The 26,627-nt window shown below is 40.7% G+C and overlaps 1 protein-coding gene across 2 annotated transcripts in view; it reads right to left on the bottom strand.

Moving 5' to 3' along the window:
* rin2a (Ras and Rab interactor 2a) overlaps window positions 1-26,627 on the bottom strand; it is a 43,138-nt gene that overhangs the window by 10,561 nt on the left and 5,950 nt on the right. Inside the window, exons 2-9 of one of the 2 annotated variants that reach the window (XM_019882010.1) lie at window positions 24,293-24,376; window positions 22,141-22,238; window positions 20,114-20,324; window positions 17,783-17,894; window positions 17,303-17,375; window positions 16,534-16,625; window positions 4,757-6,352; window positions 3,929-3,973 (exon numbers count right to left, since the gene is read on the bottom strand). In XM_019882010.1, coding sequence (XP_019737569.1) covers window positions 3,929-3,973; window positions 4,757-6,352; window positions 16,534-16,625; window positions 17,303-17,375; window positions 17,783-17,894; window positions 20,114-20,324; window positions 22,141-22,238; window positions 24,293-24,373 — 2,308 coding nt within the window. In that variant the 5' untranslated portion in view covers window positions 24,374-24,376. The remainder of the gene's footprint in view (window positions 1-3,928; window positions 3,974-4,756; window positions 6,353-16,533; window positions 16,626-17,302; window positions 17,376-17,782; window positions 17,895-20,113; window positions 20,325-22,140; window positions 22,239-24,292; window positions 24,377-26,627) is intronic. The other variant, XM_019882011.1, reaches the window with a different exon arrangement.

Raw genomic sequence — 26,627 nt, 5'->3', positions numbered from 1 at the left:
AATTTATTCTTGACATTTGAGTCAATTTCTAGGATTAAAGACTCCTGATCTTTCGTCAAAATTTTCATAATTCCGCTCAAAACGATCCCAGAACAATGAATTTGCGAGACGAACAGGCCGCCATGAATCAGGTAAAACAATATGTTACATGCAATTTGATTGGTCCAATCGCTTGTAGTTAACCAATCGCTGAGCCGTTTATAATCGAGCTAAGACGTCCGCAACAAATAATGCCTTCAGTGATCTGATTAGTTGAAGCTTTCATACACGTCCAATCGCAGGGCTGTTTACAAACGGAAAACGAAGAGACTGTTCGGGAGAGCTCGTGAAAACTCGACGATAAGGTACCTGACCGCCCCTAAAATTTTCTCAACGGATTTAGACGATTTACAAAAATGATCAATTTAAGAAATAAAACGGCGGATTTCCGCGGATCCGCTGAAAATTGCCATGTATGTAAATTACTGGCTTACATGGCTCAGGGTCGAAAGTATGTGTGCTATGAGGAGTTGATATTTGTTACTGATACATATGTAGTATGGATGGGGATCAATTTATTTACGTACTGTACCTCACTCTTCCGCCTCTTCCGCAAATAAGGGATTAAAAGCCCCTTTTTTAATACAAGAGCTGTCAGAATGTTTCATTTGCAAAACCTGGAAGATGATATGACAAGCCAAGCTGTCCCGAAGCAAGCGGCCATTCCATCTGGGGACAAACGGCTCATTAATTGAAGTCACCACCAAAGTGGATTGAAAAAACAAACAAAAAGAAAGACAAGTGTTGTTCATTGTTTTCTTTCAGAGCTTCATTTTAGAGCAATGTAATGCAATGAAGGGGTGCTGGAGCTCATCCCAGCCGTCTGCGGGCAGTGGGCGGGTGACCCCCTGAGCCGTTTGCCAGCCAATCGCAGGGCACACACAGACGAACAACCATCCACGCTCACACTCAAACCTAGGGACAATTTAGAGTGTTCAATCAGCCTGCCATGCATGTTTTTGGAATGTGCGAGGAAACCAGAGTACCCGGAGAAAACCTGAGGAGACCATGCAAACTCCCCACAGGCAGGCCGGAGCTGGAATTGAACCCGGTACCTCTGCACTGTGAGGTCGACGCGCTAACCACTGGACCACAAAAAAATTATACCGAACAATTAAACCCCCCTAGCATTATAATGATGATGTGTGGGGGATTGTGTTAGCGCCATTGCTACACTAATACAGCGTGAGAGACAGTAAAACAAAAACACTCCCTTTTCTATCATGTCATCCTCGCCCCCCACGTTGCAGGAGTAACTAATTAATCACTAATTCATGCTTAATCCAACTGTTATATTGGTCAGGTCTGGAAAATGGGCTTAGATTTTTGTTTGTTTGCTTTTTTAAGTCAAACGTGGAAAATGTTTTCTGGCTGTATAATCACGCTTACTCGCAATTCTCTTTTTTGTCACATGTAGAAAACGCTTCATGGCCGTATAACTTCACTGATTCAAGAATTTTTCGGTCAAAAAAATGGCACGGCACAGTCCATATCCCCGCAAGTAGTGAGGGTCCACTGTAATTTGGAGTTCAGTCAAAATATTTGGCAAAATGACACCTCAAATGTCAAATGAACAATGTTCAACATTTATTTCTCGACAAGTTCTGCTTTATCCTGAAAGCACGGAGGCTAATGACTTGCAATAAAATGACCAGAGAAGCTTGGAAACAAATGGCACATTTTACAAGAACAACGCAGTGCATACATTTATTAAACAGTCCATCTCAATGAAGTAACCATAGAGTTCAAGATGTTTTCATTTACCGCTTGCCACTTTCTGGTGGTGACAGCCTGAGCGTGGAATCAATTCTTTGAGACAATCTATTACGGAAAATACACTGATTGATGTTTAAACATGCTGGAAGTAAACACGCATCGCAAAGTGACTCTGAAAGTTGCACTGTTGACAAGCTGTCCGTGTTTTGGACTTAAAAATAGCCTCGTGTATTCAGAAGGAGAGGCGTTACTGGAATCTGTCACAACTCTCCTGATAGAGAGATTGCTAACTTCCTGCTGAGGTGATGACCTCCATTGAGTTTTTCTACCTGCCCTTGGGTCAAACAAAACATTTCAGGTTGAAAGGAACAGCCCATCTGTCTTCCTTGAGTAGATTAATAAACAAATATGTACGCAAAGATGTTTCAGTCTCAGCCTCATTTTTATGATTAGACTACAGACCAAGACCAAAGACCAACACAGGCAACATTTTAGCGAATGCTATAGTGACCATTAAAAAATAAATAAATAAATAAAAAACACTTGAGGCATTTTGTGGGCACACAGAGCCCACATGTGGGTAATAAAGCTGTTATTTGGAGGGTTAGCATCTGGGCACAGATGACAACAACATTCAGTGTGTCTATTAACTGTTATGTAGAATTCTCATGGCTTGCAATGATGCAAAGAGTTTGGCCATGTATTTTTCCTGTGGCAATGTTCTACTTTCACAGCATCAGAGAGCTAAAGTGGAAGAATCCGTAACCTTCTTTATTGTCTAATAGAGGTATGTAAATGTGTTCATATTTCGACTTTTAACTACAGACCGTTTTTGGTATTTACAGAACCGAGTTTCCACACGGAAAATATTCAGTCATGAGACGGGAAATGGAACAGCCTCATGTTCTAATGACATGCACAGTATGTACAAATAAAATAAGGTCCAGCTCTCAGACTGTGCCTGGTTGGATGTCATAGTTAGCATTATACTTTTGGAAATACGTCAAAACTTGCAACGGCATCGTGGGAATGTGAATATTAAAATTTTATATCATTCATAGGTCATTCACATTTGGAATCCAACAGCACTGGAACTATTTGGCTAACAAATAAAGCATTGATTTTGTATGATGCTAAGGCCTACGACCTGAATGCTCTAACTTCACATTTGGATTGGTGCTGTTCCATGGAAGTCTAAATTTATTTTATTTCATTTATTTATTTTTCCAAATTATGAGCAGTTTAAAAGCGCACCACAAATGTAGTTTCAGAGTCAACTCATCGGTCTGTGAGCGGAAGAGTATAAAAACAATGAGGTCCTTTCTAACCAGAACACTTCCACACCCTCCCTCCCTCAGACTTCAGCACACTACTCATCCTCATCCCAAAAAGATCCATGGAATTCTAGCAAACCAGAAACAACCAAACCTCTTCAATGTCTAACCGTGCAACTGTCTTCCATGCCAAAGTGTGAGGTTAAGCTCAGGTTTTATTCCTTAGCATGGACGATGCTGCTGCGATAATGTTACACATTTAAGTTCAATTGAGAAATGTAACAAATAAATGCAACAAAAAAGGGGGGAATCGCATTTACTGCATAAATGCTGTGATAAATGTGTATGGCAAATAAATCTAGCACAACATCTGGAATCCCAGTTAGGAAAAGAAAGAGTCACTAACAAAAAATGCCAAGTGAGAGTCGGAGAACTGCAGACTGCAAAAGAGACAAGGAGGGGCCTGGCATGAAGCGCTCTCTCTGATTGGAGCGTGTGTATAAAAGGACAGGAGGCAGAGTACAATTACATGCCTTGGTAGACCGCATCTTGGATTCATCTGGGCCAGCTGGGCTTTGAGTGACGCCTGGTCACAACAAAATATTGGGCAACAATTCCACGAACTAAAACAGCACTGCTTCCAAGTGTGTCATGCGCATGTAAATAAGCAAATAAATCAGACAGAGGGTCACGCATTGCATATAAAAATATGTCTATAGTAGCTTTCATTCAAGATTCAGAGTAGAAGTGAAAAACAAAACATTTGAATCGATTTCATGATGGGTTGTTTTTTTCATCATGACGAGCGTGTCCGGTTTCATTAGTATGTGGGTAGAATTTTTTTTTTTTACAACTACTCAACAACATGCTTACACATTACTGGATATAACGAGATACACCTTGACTTCTTCCTGCTTCACAATGAGGTGTTTGCATTAGGAACGCTACATTGCACGACTGTCTGTGTCCTATGTGTTGTGTTGTGTTATTTTTGTTATTTTGACTTCAAGATGGCGCCGCGTGAGTGGCTGCCTTTCCAGCAGCTCCTATATTTTGTTGTTCTACTTCTTCCATTCATAATTTTGCTGCTGTTAATTCTTATCTTATCTTATCTTATTGAGAAGAAAAAAAAAGGTGTAAGAAATTGACTCAATTTTATTTTGCTCAGTGGCCACACACAAGAGAATCATCATCACTTAAAAAATGTGGATCCGGATCCAGAAAATTTTATTTCATGCAACCACTTGACGAAATAAAATTGACTCAGTTCGGGTTACACGCAATTTGTTTCAGTGTATGACTGCAAGAGTACCAGAAGAAAAATGCAAAGCACTAGGAGAACAATTTTCAGTCAGTAATTGTTAGATCTGTAAGCGTTTGATCATGAAGGCTAGCTATGGATTGGAATAATAATCGATGAATCAATTTAGTGGATTTTGATGTTGAATAATCATCTTTTTAACTCTGAGACAAAATAGAGTATTACTTGTCTGCAACCAGTAGTTTCACAATATCCTGCCTGAAGCCAAGAACCTGAGGTGTGTTTGTTGGAAGTTGAGCACATCCATGCAGACCCCAATGGCAAAACTTCAACAAAGCATTATTCTGCTGGACCAGACACTGGGTAACATTCAGAGACCTTCTCCCATCGCATACAAATTATATAATTGGCAATTCTAGGTGAATATAATCATTTTGAGAGAATTCAGACCTATTCCCAAACTTACCTATTTGGTCTTCGGGTATGAGGCTCTCAATGGGCAAACCCAGTTCTGAGCTTTGCCGCAGGTAACTCTTCATCTGTGTGATAAACTGACGCAGAGTCTGAAGTAGTTCCAGTCCAGAAGCAAAGCTTTGCCAAGTCGGGGTGCCCGCCTCTTCGCCCATGTAGCCCAGGAAGTCCTGTACCAGGGAACCGAAGTAGGAGCCCTTATCTCTGGACAGCTCAACCAGCCTGCGAATGGCTCTCTTTTCAGGTGTCAAGAGTGAGTTAAAAACTCCACTCATCTTGCGCAGATGCCCTCGCAGTGCTTTCTGGAGGACCAAAGCACTGGCACTTGGCCGGCGTCTTATCCTGTGCCCAGGCGGTATCATTGTTAAGTCCTGGTCTTGGTCCTGGTCGCTCTCCAGGCCGACACCATAGTCAGGCTCCTCTTCATCGTCATCCTCCTCCTCATCATCGTCTTCCTCCATGCTGTAGTAAAGGAGATGGGAAGAGGGCAGTGAAAGAGGGAGGTGGGTGTTAAAATCAGCCACCGTTGGTGGACTTGGGTCATGTAGCGGAGGAAGGAAGAAAGCTGAGGACTGAGAGAAATCTAGGGAGTCTGAAGAATCTGTCGAAAGGCTCATGTCGCTCAGACGCTGGCTAGCCTCTTTGATTTCCTCTCCCGCTTCTCTACCCCCTCCTTCTCGGACCACTGCTTGTTTGCTTATAGTCATTGGGGAAGAATCTGGAAGAGTGCTGCAGGGCTGGGGGCAAGCTTTGCTGCTGTTCTGCTGAGATAGTTTGGCCTTCAGAAGGGCCTTTTCGATCGTCTGGTCTTCTAGTGCCAAGTGACATTGGGCATCCTCCTGGGAGGAAGATGGTGAGGATTTGGACCTTCTCGGCGAAACGGATAAAGACGATAAAGCGATGGGGAGAGAGGGCCTGGGGATAGATATAGGGGAGCTAATGCTGAATCTCTTCGGAGGGGATGATGAAGCGCTGATGCTAAGTGAAGAACCAAGACGGGAGAAGAGGCTACTGCTCCGCTCCTTCTCTTCCACCTTCTCCTTGGGGACATTGATCCAGGAAATTTTCTCTGGCATACTGTACTGCCGGACAGGATGGGCCAACTGCTGTGCTGGAAAGCGAGGTGGGGGTGGACGATTGGGTGGAGATCGTGATGTAATGTTCTCACCACTTTGCTTCTTTTGAGCTTGTAGTTCTGTGTTGCTGCCCAGACAATGAGATTTGTTTTCATTTGACTGTCCGCTGGCGGTGAGATTAGAGTTGCAATGCGCAGGCCTGTCACCGCTCAAGTGTAGTGTGCTTTTTTCTGGGCTGTGATTTCGACTCAGACGAGAAGAATTTAATTCGGGACTCGGTGTGCTTTCTGGTTGATGAACCTTAATAAAAAGAGGATTGATGAAGCAGAGTGCCCCATTTGACTGGCAACACTCAAGCTCTGACGGGGTGCGTGTTTGAAGCCGAGCGCAGCCTGGGTTGGGTGCAACTGAGAGTGGTCGTTGGCCACGTGGAGGTGGTCTGTCAGAAGCTGTGGTTCCAAATAAAAAGGAGAAGGAACCCTTCCTCTTCTGGCACAATTCAGTGTCCCAGAAACCTGCATAATAAAAAATGACATGAATTTAGTCTAGCAGGTGATAGTGACAGAAGTGATGATGATTTGCATTCTGATAAAAATATTTAAATTTTTTCATCATCAAAAACTGTCAACACTACGTAAGAATTAACGCACTATTTGGTGAGGTCAAGATCAACATGTAAAAAAATAATTACGTGAACGATTGAACACCATTGATAAGATATACAGTGTGACCTTGTTATCGATGCGAGTGCATCGAACTGAAACAAATGGTTCCACTCTAAAATACATCGAATCAGCTTTTATTGGAGATGTATCTTAGATGGGAAAGGCCACATTTACAAGTTCGTTCATATGTACTCTATGTAAAATGACAAACTCACTGCATCACACCCTCTTGAACTGACCAAATCGAACCGTAATTCCATTGAATCGCGCAAATCGTTTCCCAACCGTGTATCAAGAAAAGTATGAAATCATCTTTTATTGGGGAGATACACATCTCTATTTTGCTTGTGAAGAGCGCTAATATAAGGGACAAGACTTCAGCTCAGCTTCTGTCTTGCAGTTATTGGATTAGGGCTGTCACAATCAAATATTTTTAGAATCATTTTATCGATTAATCGAATAATTGGATCACTATTTATTTTGCAATTAAATCTAATGCAAAATCCTTATTTTCCGATGACTGTTTATTAATAATTGTCATTAATTTGGTACAGTTTACTGCTACTAGCCTAAAACATGGACAGTCATAAAATCGTAACAATTGTTCCTGCAGACGCCTTGTTGGTTGTAAGCAGTTGTAGATGAAAGAGGAGAGAATCAAAGTTTCCTGTCAATTAAAAGTTGTTCATACTATAAATCCAAATAATGATTTCTAGGGTGGGCAATTAATTTTGTGCAAAAGGGTCTCGTGAGAAACTGGAACGTTTGCCGAGGGCCAAACCAACATGCTAACCTCAACTTTGTTTATTTTTAACGCCCTCAAATGGTATATGCTGGTAAAGGGTGAGACATGCTGGTAAAGGATGACACATTCGCTGAAGCTCTTCAGTTGCTTTATTCCCCAAGCGGGAACAGGATGCATGCTCGGCCGATCTCTCCACACACTTAACTTACTACTCACTTGAGCCACTGTTCATCGTCCCTTTGTCTGTCGTCTTCAAAGACATGACAATAATGAACAAAAAACATTTCCAGTGATGCAAAGCATGTTGGGAAGAGCGCTGCCTCAGAAAAAGTATATTGTCTTCTTGTTTTAATAAAGTGCTGATATGGTATGTATTGCAATTCGAAAATACACATTTCACATATACAAAAGTACAGATGTTATTAAAATGACATTTTTATATTTTAAAAAGTATGACAATTTTGTGCATGTAACGCTGACTCGTATTCGGCAATCTTAATCAGGAATCCCATTTATGTAGTAAAGTGGGAAGTATAAGATTATTTTGAGTGATGGACAACTATACATTGATTATTATACACCCAATATGTCCAGTATGTGAAACTGTAGATTTTTCGTACAGTAATATCAGGACGAATTTTCTTGGGCCGCTTTCCTCCACCGTGCAGGAAATAAGACGGTTGCTCACACTGTTGTCATTGTTGCCAGTCTTGTTTTTGGAAAAATAGTTGCCAGAGGGGTCAGAAAAGTTGCTAAATATGGCAAATACGTTTGCAACACTGCAGACACACGTTGTAGCTCTTGCTCGCTAATTTGCTTGGACTGGCGTCCACATGTGTGCACATTAAATTAAAGTTACATCTTTCAAAACTAAAGCACTGCATATTTTAGTTTTGACTTCATGGTCTCTGTGTGGGCTGGTCAGAGACTTTAGTCAGGCCGGATGTGATTAAATTGCCCCCCCCCCCCAAATTAATGATCACTCTGGTTTACTGGTTTAGTCTTGAAGAGGGAAAACTGGTAATCGTTGATCTCCACAGTAAAAGCAAACCATTGCAAATATCTTATTTTGATTGAACACAAAAGTCTGCTTTCAACTACAGAAATCAAGATATTTTACTTTTGACAGGTGGAATCAGAAGATTTGGAAAATGAAGAACGGCTCTAAATGATGAATCGATTATCAAAATAGTTGTCAATTAATTTGATGAGTGATAAATTAATTAATTTTGACATGTCTATATTGGACCAAGGACAATTTCGTGATGAGACATGAACAGCGGTAGTATATCTTCGGTTTAACAAATCGTAATCCAGGACAAAGGCTCTTTTGTGTCTATAATCCAATTTTATGTGACATACTTTAAAGAGGTTTGCTAACAAAGCTTTGTGTGCAACGTTATGAATACATGAAAGGCAATAAAGTTAGTTACTCAAACAACGCTGATTTGTTGATCCATATATTCCTACAGCTTTCAACAGTCATGAAATTAGCAGAATTCTGATAACAAGAAAACTTCTGGAGTCAGATGCAATGAAAGTTATGCAATTTGGAATTCAATCATTCATAAAATACTTAAGTCTCCCTAAATGTAGGACTTTGAATTCTCCATGATGCATGACTAATACCTCAGTTCAGTGAGCATCAAAAGGTTTACCTCCTCTGTGTTTTCAAATTAAAGATTCTGGGGGGGGGGGGCAGGTCAAAGCAGAGTCACTTCGGCTCTCGGCTTACAGATTCAGATCCAGAAATGAAGAATACTAAGAACATTACACCTACAGTGAAACAGGGCGGAGGCTCGGTTTTGCGGCAAGGGACAATGAACTCGCAAGATTATTGGGGTATTATTTTGTAAAGTCATTCTTTTGGGACAAAAGAAAAAAAAATGGCTGACTTTAATTAGAAAATGCTCAGGACATTATTTTTTTGTCAGTTTCAGGTATTTCAATGACCATTGTGGGGTCAGTGGCATTCAGAAAAGTTGTGTGAAATGCACGTTAACAGCATTACACACAAATCAGCAGAACACGACTTAATACTCCCCATAAACTAAAACATGCTCTACTTTATGGTCCCACAAACTTGTATATATGAGTTGATAGCCTCGTCGTAAATAAACTCAAATGATCATTTAGAGCTTCTCCACATGCAGACACAAGTCAGATGAAGCAATTAAAGCGTGCCTCTGGAATGCATATAAAAGGCTCAGGGGCATCAGTTTTCTGCTGACTAACTTAAAATTCAAGTTCAGATGTTGCAATATTGTTCCTATCCATGGAGAAATTACAAAGTTTTTTTTTTTTTTAAAAGATGAGAAAAACATAACACACTTATCTACATTCAACAACATGTTTTCCTCCCTCAAAGTTTGCATCCTTTACTCTTTATAAAACAAAAACTTTTGGGGGCCTAGATGCGCATTTTAGCTCCGCTTTCATCTCACTCTGTTTCCACCAAACCCAGAATATCCTCTTGAGGATTGATAATATTCTATCACTAAGTTTCAGTGAGCCAGCACAAAGCACTTCAGCCAATCTTAACCTCCCCTTTAAACCCAGGCTGAACCACAGCTGCTCCTTTTTAGAAGCATACAGGCATAACCTGAAAGGGAATCACACACTGATAAACCTTCTACAGTCCTGCCTGTGCCAGGGAGTAATATGCAAAATATAAAGACTGATGTAAACAATAAAGCAGAAGTACCAGACACAGAGCAACTCCAAAATGGATGACAGCAATACTCACTGTGATGCCAAAGCTTGATGACAAACAGATGAGAAGTGTATGTGAGACTGTGTCCAAAATCTCAGGACCTTTTGACTGGTTAGTGTGGTAACGTCACCGTTATGCCTCCGCAAGCTGAAACTCCACTGCCTTCAACTACACCGCCACTCAATATTTGTTATGATGACTCCCTCATGGAAATGTGTGTGTGGGAGGGCTGTTAGCAAGTAGCTCCGCCTCTCTCCCTCCCTTTCAACAGTCATTCCCTGTAGTTCTTTCACTGACAGATGCCCAACCCCCGTTTGCTCTCCCACTCTACACTTGTTTACAATCCAGTCTTCTTTCTTCTTTCTCCTGCTTTGGTTTTACTTGTTCATGTTTCATTTTTCTTTTTTTTTTCTTCCCAGTCCCCCACCCAAATCAGAGCTAGTTTGAAAAAATGTCTTAAAAGAAGCTTCTCACTGTAGAGGATATAGAGTCCAATGAAGAGGAGTTTGTATAAAATGGCCTATAGGTCATCCATTTTCCGCTTGTATAGGTACATCTCTTTAGTTCACTTGTACTGAGAGCATTTTTTAGTTTATTTTGTTACATGATTCACTGTCATTTCTTACGATGTAAATGGGAGTCAGACGTGCAATTGTCAATTTTCATTAGACATGGTGATGTCTGCTGTTTTTGTATCTTTTATCAAAATATTTACTGCATGGCTAAAGTGAGCATCTTATTCAGAGTACATACAGTTTGGAAGAATACAGTATGTATTTCTATTACGTTTTAAGGGCAGTGTAGTCTCTGTAAGTTAGACCAATATAGACATAACCAATGAAAGAAAATGTTTTAGGTTTTTGCCAAGGTCCGCTTCATTCAGGCAAAGAGTGACCCACCAAAAATTAACTTTTGTACAACCATCTATAAGACTACAAAAGAACAGAAAAAGGATGGATGGAGAAACATATGGTCCATCACGTCATAAATAATCTCTTTCAAAAACCTAACAAAATAGCGGGACCAAAGATACAACAGAAGTTCTAGGAATGAGCAGCCTTTCCTTTCAACACACAGTACATCAAAGGTTGGCTATTGCTGCCCTTAGATGAAACTTGATTCCACTGTCCCACTGTTCTGGCGTTTACCGTTTACACAGGTGTTGGTACAGCTTTGATCGTACCTCCAAAAGGTGGACTATTGTTAGAATGATTTAGTCTCATTCAATGGCGGTTAAATTGAACAGGCTATCGAAAAGGGGATATTTTTTCAATCAAAGGAGTCAGATGGGGCTTTGGTAGCCTTGGTGGAAGTGTGCGCTCTACGTTTGGTTACACAATTGCATGAAAGGCAAATTGTACACTTCAAAGCTCCAGAATACCACAGATGTATATGTATTGGTCGCTTGTTAAATACATAGCACAGGTTTCAGGACAGCCTGGCCCTGTTCTGCCGTAGCCTCACTTCGCCTGACCTGGCCTCCATTGCTTCTCTATTACAACAGGCATCAATCACATGGGCAGGAATTTACGCGGGAATCAAATGAACTGTGTGAGCTTCCACGGGTTATGCCAACAAGAATTCACGACTGGCTGAATCTTGGCCACTGGTTTTGCGGCGATTCAAAATATGAATTGCAGTTTCATGATGTGGAGATGTCCGATGAAATGAGAAGCTTGCGGTAAATTTATTTTTGCAAGCGATGCCGGGTCCATTCAAATGAATGAGAGCGAGTTCTGTATTTCAATACATCCCCATTTTTGTCTTAACTGTAGACCATGTCCTATCTCGAAAGGAACCTGTGTTTTCCTTGACTGCCAACGTGTAGTGTGTGGTGGTCCTTAAGAGGAAAGTGTGTTCAGTGAATGACAAGGCTTATTCTCATTCACGTGAATGGAACCGGCAAATTGTGCGCCGCTTGCAATTTTTTTTTTTTTTTAAATTCACAGGTACATATGAAATTGTAGAGATGGTTATGGAAAAGCGACCACACAGTGGAAGCAGGCTGTTAGAACCGGTACAATGGAAAATAGCCAAGATGCAATATATGGACAGAAAATATGACCCAAATGTCCCAATTGTTTCCCTATTTTTGGCAACTGCTCTATAGAGGTCTCTATCCATTAGCTAAGTGTAAATCAATGTTTTGAATGATATTCAAGAAGACTACGACAAAAGTTTTGCAGCCACTGTTTGTACAGACTAGTCGACAAAGATGTTTTAGACATGATGTCAACTACAGTAGATACAGGCCATATTATCAAAGTGGAACAACAGTGGGGAACTATTCCATTGCACACAAAGATGGTTGTGTTTTTTTTTTCCGCTGGCTGAAAATACGTCACAGCGAGTGAGCCCATGTTGATGCTCTTGTGTTCGACTGTCCACGTTTGTATGTTCCATAAATTTAGTCTGAGCTGTGCATTTTTTTATTTAGCTTAATGCACAGAAGTCCATCCTCCTGGTTGTAAAGTATAGCATTGTACTAAAGATAAATCTATGACGTCAATGGAGACTCGTTGACGTAGCCGCGACAGTGCCGATCGACCCAATTTTAGAAATGTTTCTTGCACATATTCGGTTTTGCATTAAAAAAAATTGCAGCTCTCTACTTTAACAGGTGACAGGAAACTGCGACAAACAAAATGCTATTTAAAAAAAGAAATCAGGTGTACGTATTGGTCTCTGGCAAAATAGCTTGGGAATGTGAGTAAAGGGAATAGAGAAGAGTCAACTTTTAGCTTCATCAGATTGTTCTGATATCCTTTTTTACTCAGCAGTGGTAACTTAATGATGAGAAATGTGAATACGTGTACGTCACTGCTTTTTAGATTCACTGATACAAAACTCACCATTGTCTCACCTTACCTAAAGACACTGTGTTAATAATAGGAGAAAGATGGGGAGAAAAAAAAATCCGCCTTTTCTATCCGTAGAAACCACATTGAAGTAAGGGTGGGATGACGTGTGTCAAACTGGACACCTTAACAAGCTGCCAGCAAGAGGAAGTCTGGCAGATTTAATTTTGAGTTGAGTCATAGCCTGAGAGCTTGAATAGACAGAAAGGTCACTCTTGTGGTGTTACGTTCCATGCAGCACTTTGTGCGTCACAGGGTGGCCTTTGTCAGTGGCAGCGCACAAACTACAATAACATATCTGACCATTTCAGAATTGCACAATGTTTCTTTGTGGTGTCCTAAGAAATACATTTGAAGAAAAAAAGCCGGATAATTATTGGCAGAGAACCATTTTATAGATCCATGCATCCATTTTCAACAACGCTTTTCCTGATGAGGGTAATTTTATTGATGTTATGTACAATGTAAATGTTATGTATAATGTAAATTAAACGTTTAAAGTATGAAAATGACTTTCTGAAGTAGAGATGCAAAGATTCATAACAGCCGAGTTCTGACTTGATAGACGGGTTCGACCTTTGTGCTGAAAATAGTAAGATATCCCACAATCCCATGTGGTCGACCAGAGTGAGAGGCAACTCTGTGTTTTCATTGCAAACGCCAGTCACGCTGCGATGTGTAACTATTTAGATTAGTTGACACGACTAGAAGTTTTTAGTGGACTCTGACAATCTATAGCAATGGAAAGGTTACATGGAGACTTCAGATAGGCAGGCGAGTGCCCAACATGACTTACAGGAATCCCCCCCAGCCCCCCTTTCTGATCCGCTTATCCTCACAAGGGTCGCGGGGCATGCTGGAGCCTATCCCAGCTGTCTTTGGGCAGGAGGCAGGGTACACCCTGAACTGGTTGCCTGCCAATCGCAGGGCACACAGAGACAACCAAACATCCACGCTCACACTCACACCAAGGGATAATTTAGGGTGCTCCATTAACCTGCCACGCATGTTTTTGGAATGTGGGAGAAAACCCACACAGGCACGGGGAGAACGCGCAAACTCCACACTGTGGAAGGCTGGAGCTAACTCATCGACCACCGGGCCGTCCACACACACAGAGAGAGTGAGAGTGACAGCGAGAGAGAGAGAGAGAGAGAGAGAGAGAGAGAGAGACAGAGAGAGAGAGAGAGAGAGAGAGAGAGACACACACACACACACGCACACACACGCACACACACACACACACACACACACACACACACACACACACACACACACACAGTTTTACAGTGCTGCGCCATAAGAGAAGGAGGCAATTGGACTTGACGTGTTCTCATCAATACAGTGATCCCTCACTCTAACGCGGTTCACCTTCCGCGGTTTCACGGATTTTTTTTGTGAAGTTTTTTAATGCTTTTAAACAGTGAATTGTGTTCTGCATCCTGATTGGCTAAGGCACTGACCAACGTGAACAGTCTCCGCACCTTGTCTTTGTACATACATACCCCATAATGTCGACGAAACGTTCTGCACCGGCAAAGGAACCTGAGGACGCGCTCCAGCAATATTATTTTACAGTACAGTGTTTCCAAAAACTATTATAGTTATTTGTTGAAAACTTTTTTTTTTTTTTTTTTTGTGCTTCGGCCTGAAAACAGGTTTCGGTCTTTGGTTTCATATACTGTATAATAACTGTAAAAAAATAAAGCTCACTACTTCACAGATTTCACCTATCACTGGTTCTTTTTGGAACATAACCTCCGCGATAAACGAGGGATTACTCTATACTGTCCATTCAAGAGTAGTATCTGCTGCAGGAAGACATTTCACAAACCACATCTATGATTACGAGGCATAATGTTTTGACCTAAAATTGTTTATTTGTTGCTCCAACATATTGTTCCATGCAAAGCTGGCATGTAAAATAACTGATTACAACAAAAAATTTTCACGACCGTAATGGGCACTTTAAAAGTCTTAAATTTTCTCCACTATGGGCAGGGCGCCTAATAATACGTCGCCTTGTGTATGCACCGAGTTCCAAAATCTGTTAATGCTCTTGTGTGACTCCAATGAGGGTCCGCTTGACTGACTGATGTGCCAACATGCTGCTTACATAGAAGAACGTGCAGACGTTAAAGTGGGAGGGGACGCTGAAGGCACACCCTCTGTCAGTGTAAATAGTGCCAGTACATGCATTGTGCAAAACAACATCCCAAAAGTGGCACCTTCGGAGAGACTAGCTTACAAGGTCAGTTTAAACTGCAAGGTACCTTTTACGTGGAGGACCATGGGAATCAAACAGGAGCGAGAGAATTCTAGGTCAACCAATCCATGGTGCTTGGTGATTTCGATTTAAAAAATGACACCATCTTCCATCCGTGCAAGGACGACTGGCGCAGCAACATCCGGCGGATTACTAGGAAAAGCTGGAGATCTTCCACTCCTACTGCAGTAAAAAGTGCAATATTCTGCATTACATGAAAGAAAGACCCTTGTTGGAGATTTTAATCCTTTATTCTGCCACTCTGCCAGCCTCACTTGTCTTACATTACCGACTGTTCTCTAAATCATTCCCTACATTCCTATATACCCGCTTGGGCTACGGCAAGTGATGAGGGAGAAAGCATACTTTGCATTTTGAAATACAACAAAAAGATTGCCGACACACACATCCGGGCCAACCACATCACCAACATGGATGAGGTGCCATGCACTTTCGACATCCCGATGAACCGCACTGGAGAGAAGAAGGGGACCAGCACGGCAGAGATACAGACAACGGGGCGTGTGAAGACGGCTTTGACTGTTGTGCTTGGTTGCCATGGTAGTGGACAGAAACAGCTAACGAGAAGTTGCAAACGGCGTGATTGTGATGCCGAAACACAGCTTTACTAAGACTGGGAGGCCCAAAGTGCCCCCCAGCCCCCTCACCCCCGACATTGCACAGCGCTCCCCCAAAGCCCGACTATCTGAGAAGGACTGAACTAAGCATTATATTTTTGTGGCCAACACAAATCTAATGCAAAGTGCATTGGTATTTTCAACACACCGTTAGAAATGGCCGTTTGCGCCAATGTGGGCGTGAAAAGAACCAACTTGCTTCCCGGCCAATGGAAGTGGCTCGTCTCATACCCTTTAAATTCCACAAAGGAGATGCACAAGGTCTACAAAGCTGGAGCCCATACAGGAGACCGACGCATGCAAAGTACATTTACAAGGAATTGCAATATCTCCACTGGCAGATGATGTAAAGTTGCACCCCCCCCCCACACACACACTCGCACACGCACACGCACACACACAGCTGTGCGACGTGTGCAGAATCTATCTGTATGCACCTTGATCAAATTCAGCAATCGTGTTACACCGCCTGCGCCACAATTTGGAACTGGCATAGACCAGGAATTAAATTTTGTCTACTTTTAGCCGCCAAAATTGTCAGGCATGTGAAAGAAAATGCCCTCAGTCCGCCAGAACACCGATCATGGCGCATTGCAGTCTGCGAAATTCCAAACACGCTAAAGGAAATCAAGGTGCGCCAGTTTTTATGCAAGGCGCAAGTTTGATGTCTCTGAAAATAGAGCCCTAAGGGTTAGAAAAAAAGAGAATCATGCTGTTTGCTGAACAAAACAACACTTTATATTTAATACCATCATGATTTGCACCACTTACTCTATTCTTGATATATTGTATGAAATAAAAGCAAACAAACCTGCACCAAGTTTAGCAACTTCAGCAAGCTCAGCACAGGTTTTGGCTGTAGCGATGGCTTCTGGAAGCTTCAAGGTGAAGGGAAGCACATCTCTGAGAAAAGGCAACAAAACCAGAATGAAATGGAGCAAAACTACAAAACAGAAAAGAATAATCAAGTTGGAGCAAGAAAATTAGATGAGTCACTCTTCTTCAGATGGCTTGACTTTGGCAGACCAATCTATTCAACCACATACCCAGGGGGGAAAATGTCCAAGCTCTCGCAAACACTGCAATTTTTTTTTCTAAACACATTTTCAAACCCACAGGAATGAAAGCTATAAATTGTTTGTACTGACTCCCAGAAAAATGTGTTTTGTCTTGACTATCGAAATATTAAAGTAATTAATTCCTTTTCCAAACCTCTTATCACCAGGATCGCGGGCGTGCTAGAGCCAATCCGAGCTGTCTGAATGAAACAAACTAAATAATAAATAATAGTACAAATAATGGTGGTATCCAAGTAGGGATTCACAATGCTCGGAAATAAAAATTCTAATTCCTCATTTTTTCTGTTGACGTCAGACATGAATAAATTACTCCAAGCAAAGATAAGGTTTCTGATGTTTTAGGAGGGGAGTATACAATGTTTCAATGAAAGTGTTGCCAATTTTTTTTTACACATTCTTAGTCTGCGTAACAAGAAAAAGTGTTAAATGAAAACAAATGAAATAAAATTTAAAAAACAGCCGAGCAAGACCAACATGAATGATTGTCAAGAACTGACACACCTGCTGATGCAGCAGAAAGCCACAAGACGAAACAGGTCTGCAAAGCTCAGGCCGGATCCTTCCAACGTGAAAGCTGGAGGACACAAATAGCACAGCTTGATCAAAAAAATGAAATTAATTATAAGGCATGGTGAAATGCAATCAAGCTTTCATGTTTTAATACGAACCAAAGAAGTTTCTCAGCGATTTGTGACATGCAAGAAATATGTGCCAGAACAAGTAAGGCATTTCCATAAAATTATGATCATACTGAGGTTTTTGTTTAAATGATTGCATCTAAACAACTAGTCTAAAGGCAAAAACCTGGACTTGACTGCACTGTGGTTTATTTAAGTTCAATGATGCTTTCAGCACCATTGCAAGGAAAACAGGAAGGCACTCAAAAATCAGTCAAGACTGTGTAGACTGACATAGATGTATTATTCTGCTGATCTCACATTTAAAAGGAGAAAGTCCTGCTTCAAAAGTGTCTAAACTTACTGTACTGGCTTTCCATGACGACAAAGTCTTTAACAGTAACTGGGGAATCCTTGTCCATACGTAAAGATATGACCTTTTTCTGCAGGCTTGAAGACTTCCTCACGACAAATGTCTACAGGCCAAGGGAAGAAATATCCAATCAGAAGACAATGAAATAAAGGTGTGAGGCTATGTTTTTATCACGCGTTTCAAATTCGGACTTCAGAAAGATGATAATACTCAGTTTTGATTGAAGCTGCCAGGGAAATATTCTTTATTCAATGTTTATTATTGTGCTATATTTGTACTTTTGAGTATTACTTAAAGTCGAGTCGAAAATAATTCTTACAATAATGTGTTCTATGTGCCTGCACTAGTCTAAACATGGTATTCTGATTAATACTGCATCCGTGGATTATTAATTTATCAGAAAAATCCACCCGACTGGCATTTTTCCTTGTACTGGCACTTGCTGTCGATTTAAAATGTCATCACAGTCACAAAGGGTTCAGGTAAGGACTGTCACAGCTCACCTGTTTTCTGGCTTTGGTCATGTGACATTCGTAAGCTGAGCCCTTATACTATGTTCAGAATGTGAAATATCGCTACACGCCGCTTGTCTCGCGCGCACTCATTCACCGAGGTGACTAAACACTGCGGGTTGCTTCAAGTGGAAAAGAGGAGGGGGCACTCCTCCAACGGAAAAAAAAAAAAAAAAGTTCACACATCACTGGTCAATCTGGTGACCAGCGGTGGTTGTATTGGTTGCTAAATTTTATCTTGGTTGACAGTTCAAGAGCTCTAAACAATTCAGTCCATTCACAAGTCACTACAACTTCCCAGCACCCGATTCTAATTCCTCTTTTTGTCTCGGTCCCATCCGATAAAGGAAGCTGGCTGTGTTGCATGCCTCTCGGTCTCAAAGACTGCTATGGTATCGTTGTCCCACATTGTATTTATTTCACCGGATGCATTGTGTGTGTTTTTAACTGTATTTGGCTGTGTGTCATGCACCTTCATGTGACGTCGGTCTCGAAGCCAATTGGCTGTCGCCGATGCGACACGGACAAAAGTTCACTTCATCCTACACGGGTGGAAAGGGCAAACTGCATTGACTATACATGGAAGGAAACACGCCGCCGGGAACGCTGAGCACACCTCGGGTCTGCATGTGGCCTAAGGCACTGTGATGTCAATTTCAGTCAACAGCAAGTGTCAGTACAAGGCAGAATGGCATGGCGTTGGGATGGACTTTTCTGTTTTATAAATATTCCGCAAATACATCATTAACCAAATACTGTGTTTAGGCCAGCGGGGGCATAAAGAACATATTATTGGAAATACTTTTTTTTTACTTGACTTACCCAACAAAGAAATTATGCCATGACTGTGTCACTTGAACCATGCATTGTAAATCCAGCCTTGGACTGGACTAGCCTGTAAATCAAGACTCATCCCTTTACCAGCAATTGAGTCTGGTGGGAAGTCATATAAAGTGCATTTCTGAGGCGGACCAAACTTGAGCAAAAAGACAGTTTGGAACTCACAAAGGATACATCACAGCAAGTAAACAAATTTGATTGGACGGTTCGTTTTGAACCGAGGTCCAGCCGCAGTGAAGGGTGTGGTCAAACCCACTTTCTTAGTGAGCGTGGCTTGCCAGGCTAGGACTGGACTATTGTTAGAAATTATCTTGCTAACTCTCAATAAAAGGTCAATCTTTTTTGTAGCAACGTAGCATTAAAGGGGAAGTCAAGTAAAAAAAAAATTCGAGTCTAAACACGGCTATCTGATTAGTATTCCGTTTATGAACTATGACTTAAGCAGCAAAATACACCTGTTTTTATCCATTTCGGGGGGCGGCCATTTTGCCACTAACTGTGCTTGCGATGATTGGTCATTACCTGAACCCTGAGCAACTGCGTTGTCATTTGCAGTCGAGAGGAGGTGCCAAAATTTATTTATTCATATTCCACAAATGCATTTTTTATCAGAATGCCGTGTTTAGACAAATGGGGCTGCATAAAATATATTATTGTAAAGAATATTTTTGACTGAACTCCACCCAGAACTTGTTATGGTCTGATCATTTGTTCATTTTTGGATTTACATATGAGTAGTTTGCTTAATCTTTTCAAATTATGACAAAATATTTGGGTTTGTGTGCATTTTGGAAGTTTTTGTACGGACACTCTTTGTGTTTAACTTAAATTATTTAATTGACTATTGGCGTATTTTCAAAACAAAATTAACATCAGTATCATACAACACTTTGTATACAGCGGTGGTTGTTTGAAAGTGCTCTATAAATACTGTTAGGTTGAGATATATTAGAATCAACTGTTTCCTTACTCCAGGTGCTTGGTTCTGTAGTATTTGTATGGCATTCTGATGGCTAAACTCAAGCTGGAGCCACACAGAATGTGTATTGATTAATCTGTCCAAAACACTGAGTCTCCGAGAGAGAGAGTCATAGCCGGAATCTCTGACTCCAGCCAGTCCAGTCCCCATGTCAGCACATGGAGATGCTCGTAGGAAGAGGCCCCCCACTTCTTCACCCAGCCTGAAAAACAAGACCCAAAAAATTTTGAGATACATAAGGGTGTAAGTATAACATCCAGAAAGCACGTAAAGGGTGTGCAGGTATGCATGCATGGTAAAATAAATGGGGCACAAGATTAAAATGAATAGTGGCATGACGGGGCTGGGCAAGCAGCCATGGTATAGTCTGTGCACGGGAAGAGAAAAATGCATATGCATCAATTCACTCATTCAATTTTAAGTCAATCAATCCCAATACTTGTACAACACTAAAAAAATGTGGTGTTTATTTACGAGTAATGCTATCATCTAAGGGGTGCACTCGACCCACAAGTAAATGCAGTACTTGGGAATAAAAGATGATCTCAACATCTCATATTAATCTTTTGCTCTTGATCCCAAATGTTGACAGCAAAAAATAAAGGATTGGGCCTCATTGTGCCAACAGTTTTGGAGTGCAGTATAAATTATTACCTACCAAAAGGGAGGTGCTAATCCCAAAAAAACCAAAATATGCTTTGGGAAAATTTAGGGGCCAAGTTCCTGGGAAATTTTTCATTTTAGCCAGAGCAGGAAATACAGGCACGGGTATTTTTGTTATGACAAAGGTGAATGGTTAAACACATCTTTGCCACCTCAAAAATACAAGAACAGGCACAAGCAGGTTTGAAGAGGAATAACAATCTGCTAATCTGATTTATGATTATAATTGCACCACGGGATCACATGTAAGCTAAATTCTTCATACTCTGTTGTTGAACAAAGAAAAAACAACAACGTCACTACAACAACTTGGCAAGGATAAGAGTAATAGGAAATAAACATTTACGAAGAATTAACTATTAAAAAACAGGCTAGACATTTTGTGGTCCAACCTGGTACTTAAAACAAAAAACAAAAAAAAAAGTATTATGCAATTTGCCATGACAAAAACATTGATTATTTGTTCATACAAAAAGTTTCAGTTTAATAATAAAAATAAATATCTGGTCTTTGTAGTGTATTCAATCAGTTCTGGGTCTACACCCAGAACTGGTTGCCAGCCAATCAGAGGGCACATATAGACAAACAACCATTCACTCTAAAAATCACACCTAGGGACAATTTTGGTGTGCTCAATTAAAAACTACTTTGCAATGTTTTGGAGATTGTGGGAGAAAAATTATTCTTTTTTCCTAAATGTCCAATAGTTAACAAAATAAATCATTTATTTTCTTTGAAATGAATGTAGAATGATAGAAATTTTGAATATAATTTTGGTTTGTTGTTGTGATCTGTTTGAGGGTTTATTTCATTGTCATGTCATCATGTCTACTTCATCACTGTTGAATGGTTGAACAAGTCAAGTGCACAATATAAATAAAAGTATTCACACAAAATGATACAAATGGATTATTTGGCCAATTTCAAACGTTTGCGACATTTTTTTAGTGAAATCCATCTTGAAATCCTACACCATGATGCAATCTTTTTTTTTGGGGGGGGGGGGCAAAGAACTCCAGATTCTATTGAAATGTTTTGAAAAATACAAACTGAAGCTTTGATCTAGATTGAAACCAGGATTGGATTACATGATTTAATCCAATTTCAGAGTCTTTATCGCTTTTGAACCACCCATTTTCAAAATTTGAAACAATCCAATCAGATTACCTTTGAACTGGCACCCACCACCACCTAGTGATCATTTGCTTATTCATTCTCATTTAAAAAAAAAAAAAAAAATCTCTCAATTGTGCTCTCTGCTGTCTGTATTGTGCTAGTGCACTGTATCAGATCAACTGGCTTTACTTAATACACAGCAACAGACAGCCTCAGACAGTATACAAAGCAGAGCTCACCCATGCATTGAATCCGTCTTGTGATCTTCTGTTGGCTCAGGCCTTTTCCCCATCTCCTTTTTCAAAGTGCCAATTTCCAATGCAAAGGACTCAATCAACTACCGAGAAACCATAAGAACACCACATTCATGGCAGGAAGTGCAAAGACGAGGACAATCTCTCAACAAATGAACGGAGGCATGGAACGCATGGATGTGGAAACAGTTAATCAAACAGAAGATGGAAAAGGATGCAATGACGAAAAGCATCAAGGCTAGTCGCATTGGTCTCCCTTACGATTTCTTTGGTGAAGTCAAATTGTAACACGAAATTAAGAAATAATGTTGAACGTATAATGGAAAATATGAAGTCCATAGTTCAATATTTCCTTATGGCATACCATTGCAAATGTGAACTGTTCTGAGGGTGGACAATCATGACGCAAGTAGCAAGTGTGAGCGGATTTGCAATTGAGAAATTCGAGCCAACTTCTGAATGACCAGTCAATTCCAGAACAACCTGGTCCAGCAGTGGTTTATTTATTTGCTTAAAATTGTTGAGAGAAAAAAAAAGGGCCAAATTCCCATGTAAAGGGTATATTCAAATGGTGTACTGCGCATTGTCACTTGACCATTTTTTTTCCTCATATACAGTACTTCACTGTCATTGACTGTATATATGGTAGCTCTTAGACCTTGTTGTGATCACGTGACCACGGTGAGCCAATCATACAGTTTGTTTATGGGAAGATATTTACAGGCTATGGCGGATGGCTTCCTCTAGTCTAGAGTTTCAAAAGCTGACTCAGGAAAAAAAAAAAAAAAGAGTGGAAGGACCAGTACATTCTTCCCAAAAGAAGCTGAAAACTGTTGTCGCACATTACGAAACTGTGGTTTTAACATTAGGCAGCACGTCCAAATGAAAGCTGAGACCAACCACACATCCATTGAACCAGGTGGCCAGAACCCAAAAGAAAAGTGAACTACTAGCCCAAATCAAGAGCAAATGAATGTTCACTCAGATTGATGGATTCTCAAGGCAATGTAAACAAACATTCAGTGTCATTTGGGTCATAAAGGAGTGAGTCAATACAGCTGTTGAGGCATGACTCAAAGGAAACGAGATCACATGTTTACTTAAAAATATGGAAAATCTACTTGTTACTATTTTGAAACTAAAATTAGGCTTAACGTGGCTGTTCAACGTTACTTGAAATTAGGCCTGAGATCCTGGCAACAAAATACAATTTATACTGAAACGTAGGCCTGACGTGCTTGTGCCCGTCGAGGGTATATTTCAAGGACAGTATTGGTGTTCTTTGTATTTAAAAATGAGGTGTTAAGGGTTTAGATGCACTTTAAAAAAAAAATCACTTTATATGTATGTGATTTAGGAATATATTTAGTTGCGTTGCTGATTAGGTATACAGCTATTGTATGTTTATTTTATTTATTTATTTATTTTAAGGTTTTGTAACAAAAACATCCCACAGAAGCCTATCACAGGAAAAATGAAAATGTGACAACCAACATCTGGAGCGGATGTGACGCAGAGAACACAGTGCAGATTTAAAATCATCGTGCCAACCTTTTTATCTTTCGTTTCAGGGAAATCCTGCATTTCCTTATGTTTAGACTGACATAGAACATTTTCTGTGTGATACCTGATGTCATTTGTTTCATTTCCTCGTTATCCTTGCAGCTTTGAAATCATTCTGTTGGGCTACTGATCATCAGCATGAATAACAAAACAATCATGTCAGCAGTGGGAAATCCGAAATTTAAGTCATCACACTGACGGTCACAAGCACAAAAAGTTAACGTTGTAAAATCTGATATGTTTCTGAATTTCTCAGTAGTGCAATGTAAACATTGTTCCTCTGTCGACACTACCATTTTTTTGTTTATGACAAGCATTGGATCTCAGTTAGATACATTTAAAGCTTACATAAATACATTGCATCGGTTTAATACTACTTGGCTTTAACCTACTGTAACTGAGAGACCATTTCACGATTTGCTGGGGGAAAAAATAATCCGGGAAAACATTTGAGTGGATCAACCCACTTAAGCAAATATGCGGCCCACAGGAAAAACAGGCAAGAAACAGACCACCAAATTAGGCTCCAACTCACTTCCCTTTTGAAAAATATTTGTAATGCTGTGACGTGTACCTTGAAGAAACTGCTTTTCCTCTCCTGTTTGTGCGATTGGTGGATGTTTTGGGTGGACATCTCGTCGGACCTCCTGGACATCTCCTTCGGAGCAAAAATTAAAATTAAAGCACAGCAACTACTGGTGGGCACGTCAGTAAATTTTACCGGTTCGACACTCGCCAGCGGCCGGGCCACCCATTATTTCAAGCCGACCAAATCAGTCATTGTCAGTCGGTCGCCCCGTCATCATTTAACTTTGCTGTAGTCACTAAACTACAGTTCATCACCACTATATTGGGACGGTCAGATTTTCTTCTTCTTTAGCAGAGTCAAGAACGTATGACTTACTACATAACGTGCATTCACACCACAAGCCAATTATATACTCCGCTAAAGAACCATGCCTTGTACTGATGCCTTGTACAATCGTTTCATGGCTCGTCCATTACGGAACACTGAAAACTAAAACAAATATATTCCATGTCATTTATGAATCTGTACAATCAACATTTTAGCTGAAATCTGGAAAAATGGGAGTATGAAAGGTTACATACCAACCACACACTTGACCTCATTTTCCCAACCTATGGTTTTGTTGGTTTTGAGCCAAAACCTCTGATGTCAAAATTTGGTAAATTTCACAAAATCTGGTCTGTCCATACATTTCTGTGCCATTTTTACAACTCCCTTGCCATCTGTGACAATGCGATGTTCAAGGTTGAACAATACAATACATACATTCTGATTTATATTGCGCTTTCACATCAGTTGGAACTGTAACAAAGCACTTTTAACATAAAGTAAATAATAAACAACACATAACAGATAAACACGGACAGACGTGCAATCTTAACCATTTTCCCCTCATACGCTTTGTTGTTTGAATTAGTTTTAGACGAAAGAGGAGAGAATAAGTGTCCTTTCACCAGTGGATTAAAGACGTCATGCTCAAAATGTGCACATCGGCATTTTTTTTTGTGTGCTTTAATAAATAAACTGGCAGAAAGTGCATTTTATATTTCCTTTGGTTGTCTCTGTGTGATATTAAAATGTGTTTGATGAACCGAAACTTTTGTGCATGACAAATATGCAAAGGGCACAGAAATCAGGAACGACAAATATTATTTCATGGCACTGTAGTTCAGTGTTTTTAATCCAGTTGTGTGGCATTTCAAGGGGTTCAGAATTTACCCGTGGCTATGTTACAGCCAGGCAGGATGGTAACCTAGTGGTTAGCATGTCTGCCACACAGTTCTGAGTTGCAGTGGTTGAATCTGGGTCATGGCCCTACCATGTGAAGCTGTGGCTTTTTGGGTTTTCTGTAGATACTCTGGCTTTCTACAGCATTCCAAAAACACATGGCAGTTTAATTGAAGACTAACGACTTATCAGGTGTGAATGTGACTCTAAATATTTGTCTCTATGTGCTCTGCGATTGGCTGGTGGCCAGTCGAATCCATAGAGTACCAAAAGCATTCCACAACTCCATTTTCAAAGACTGTGTGGTGACACTGTCTTGAAGAGCAAAATATTAATTGGCAGAAAACCACTTCAAAGCAGCAAATCACGCTCAAGCACAAAACACACTTTAGTGACAACAGAGCAAAATTCCCAGTCCCACTCTATTTAAACACACACTCATCATAAAGTCCTGTGGTAACTATCAAAGCATTCAGACTGCATATTACACCTCCAGCCGCACCCTGTACTCTTTCACAAAAGCCCCAAAATGCTGACGTCCCTGCGGTCCTGGATATCGCCCCTCCATGGAAACGGACTCACTGATAAAACTCAAAAACTACCATTGCAGTCACTTGACGTCAGATTCACGCACAATTCTTAATGACTCTCCCAAGCTTCCTCCCCCATCCATGCAGTGCGCATATTGGGCTTTTGATGACGTATAGGTCAGATAAAAGCAATCCAACCATCCAGACAGTTCCATGAAAGGGACTGAGGTCTGATTTGGGGGAGAGAATGGGGGGGGGATGGAACCGTTCAGACTGTGATTTAAAAAAAATATACATGATCCGGTTTCACATGTGGGCAAATAAAATGATTCGGGTCACATTTGCCTGTAGTCTGAACATATCCTCTGTGTAATTGCTGATATATTTTTTTTCTTAATTGTAGTTTCACCTCCGTGAGCCGTCACCTTACCGTGGTGGAGGGGTTTGTGTGTCCCAATGATCCTAGGAGCTAAGTTGTCCGGGGCTTTATGCCCCTGGCAGGGTCACCCATGGCAAACAGGTTCTAGGTGAGGGACCAGACAAAGCACGGCTCAAAGACCCCTTATGACGAGTAAAATTAATGGATCGAAGTTTCCCTTGCCCGGACGCGGGTCACCGGGGCC

This window comes from Hippocampus comes, unplaced genomic scaffold (genome assembly GCF_001891065.2).
Source record: "Hippocampus comes isolate QL1 unplaced genomic scaffold, H_comes_QL1_v1.1 scaffold36, whole genome shotgun sequence".
Classification (NCBI taxonomy): domain Eukaryota; kingdom Metazoa; phylum Chordata; class Actinopteri; order Syngnathiformes; family Syngnathidae; genus Hippocampus; species Hippocampus comes.
Note: the sequence above shows the minus strand (reverse complement) of the source record. Positions and strands in the feature narration are given on the sequence as shown.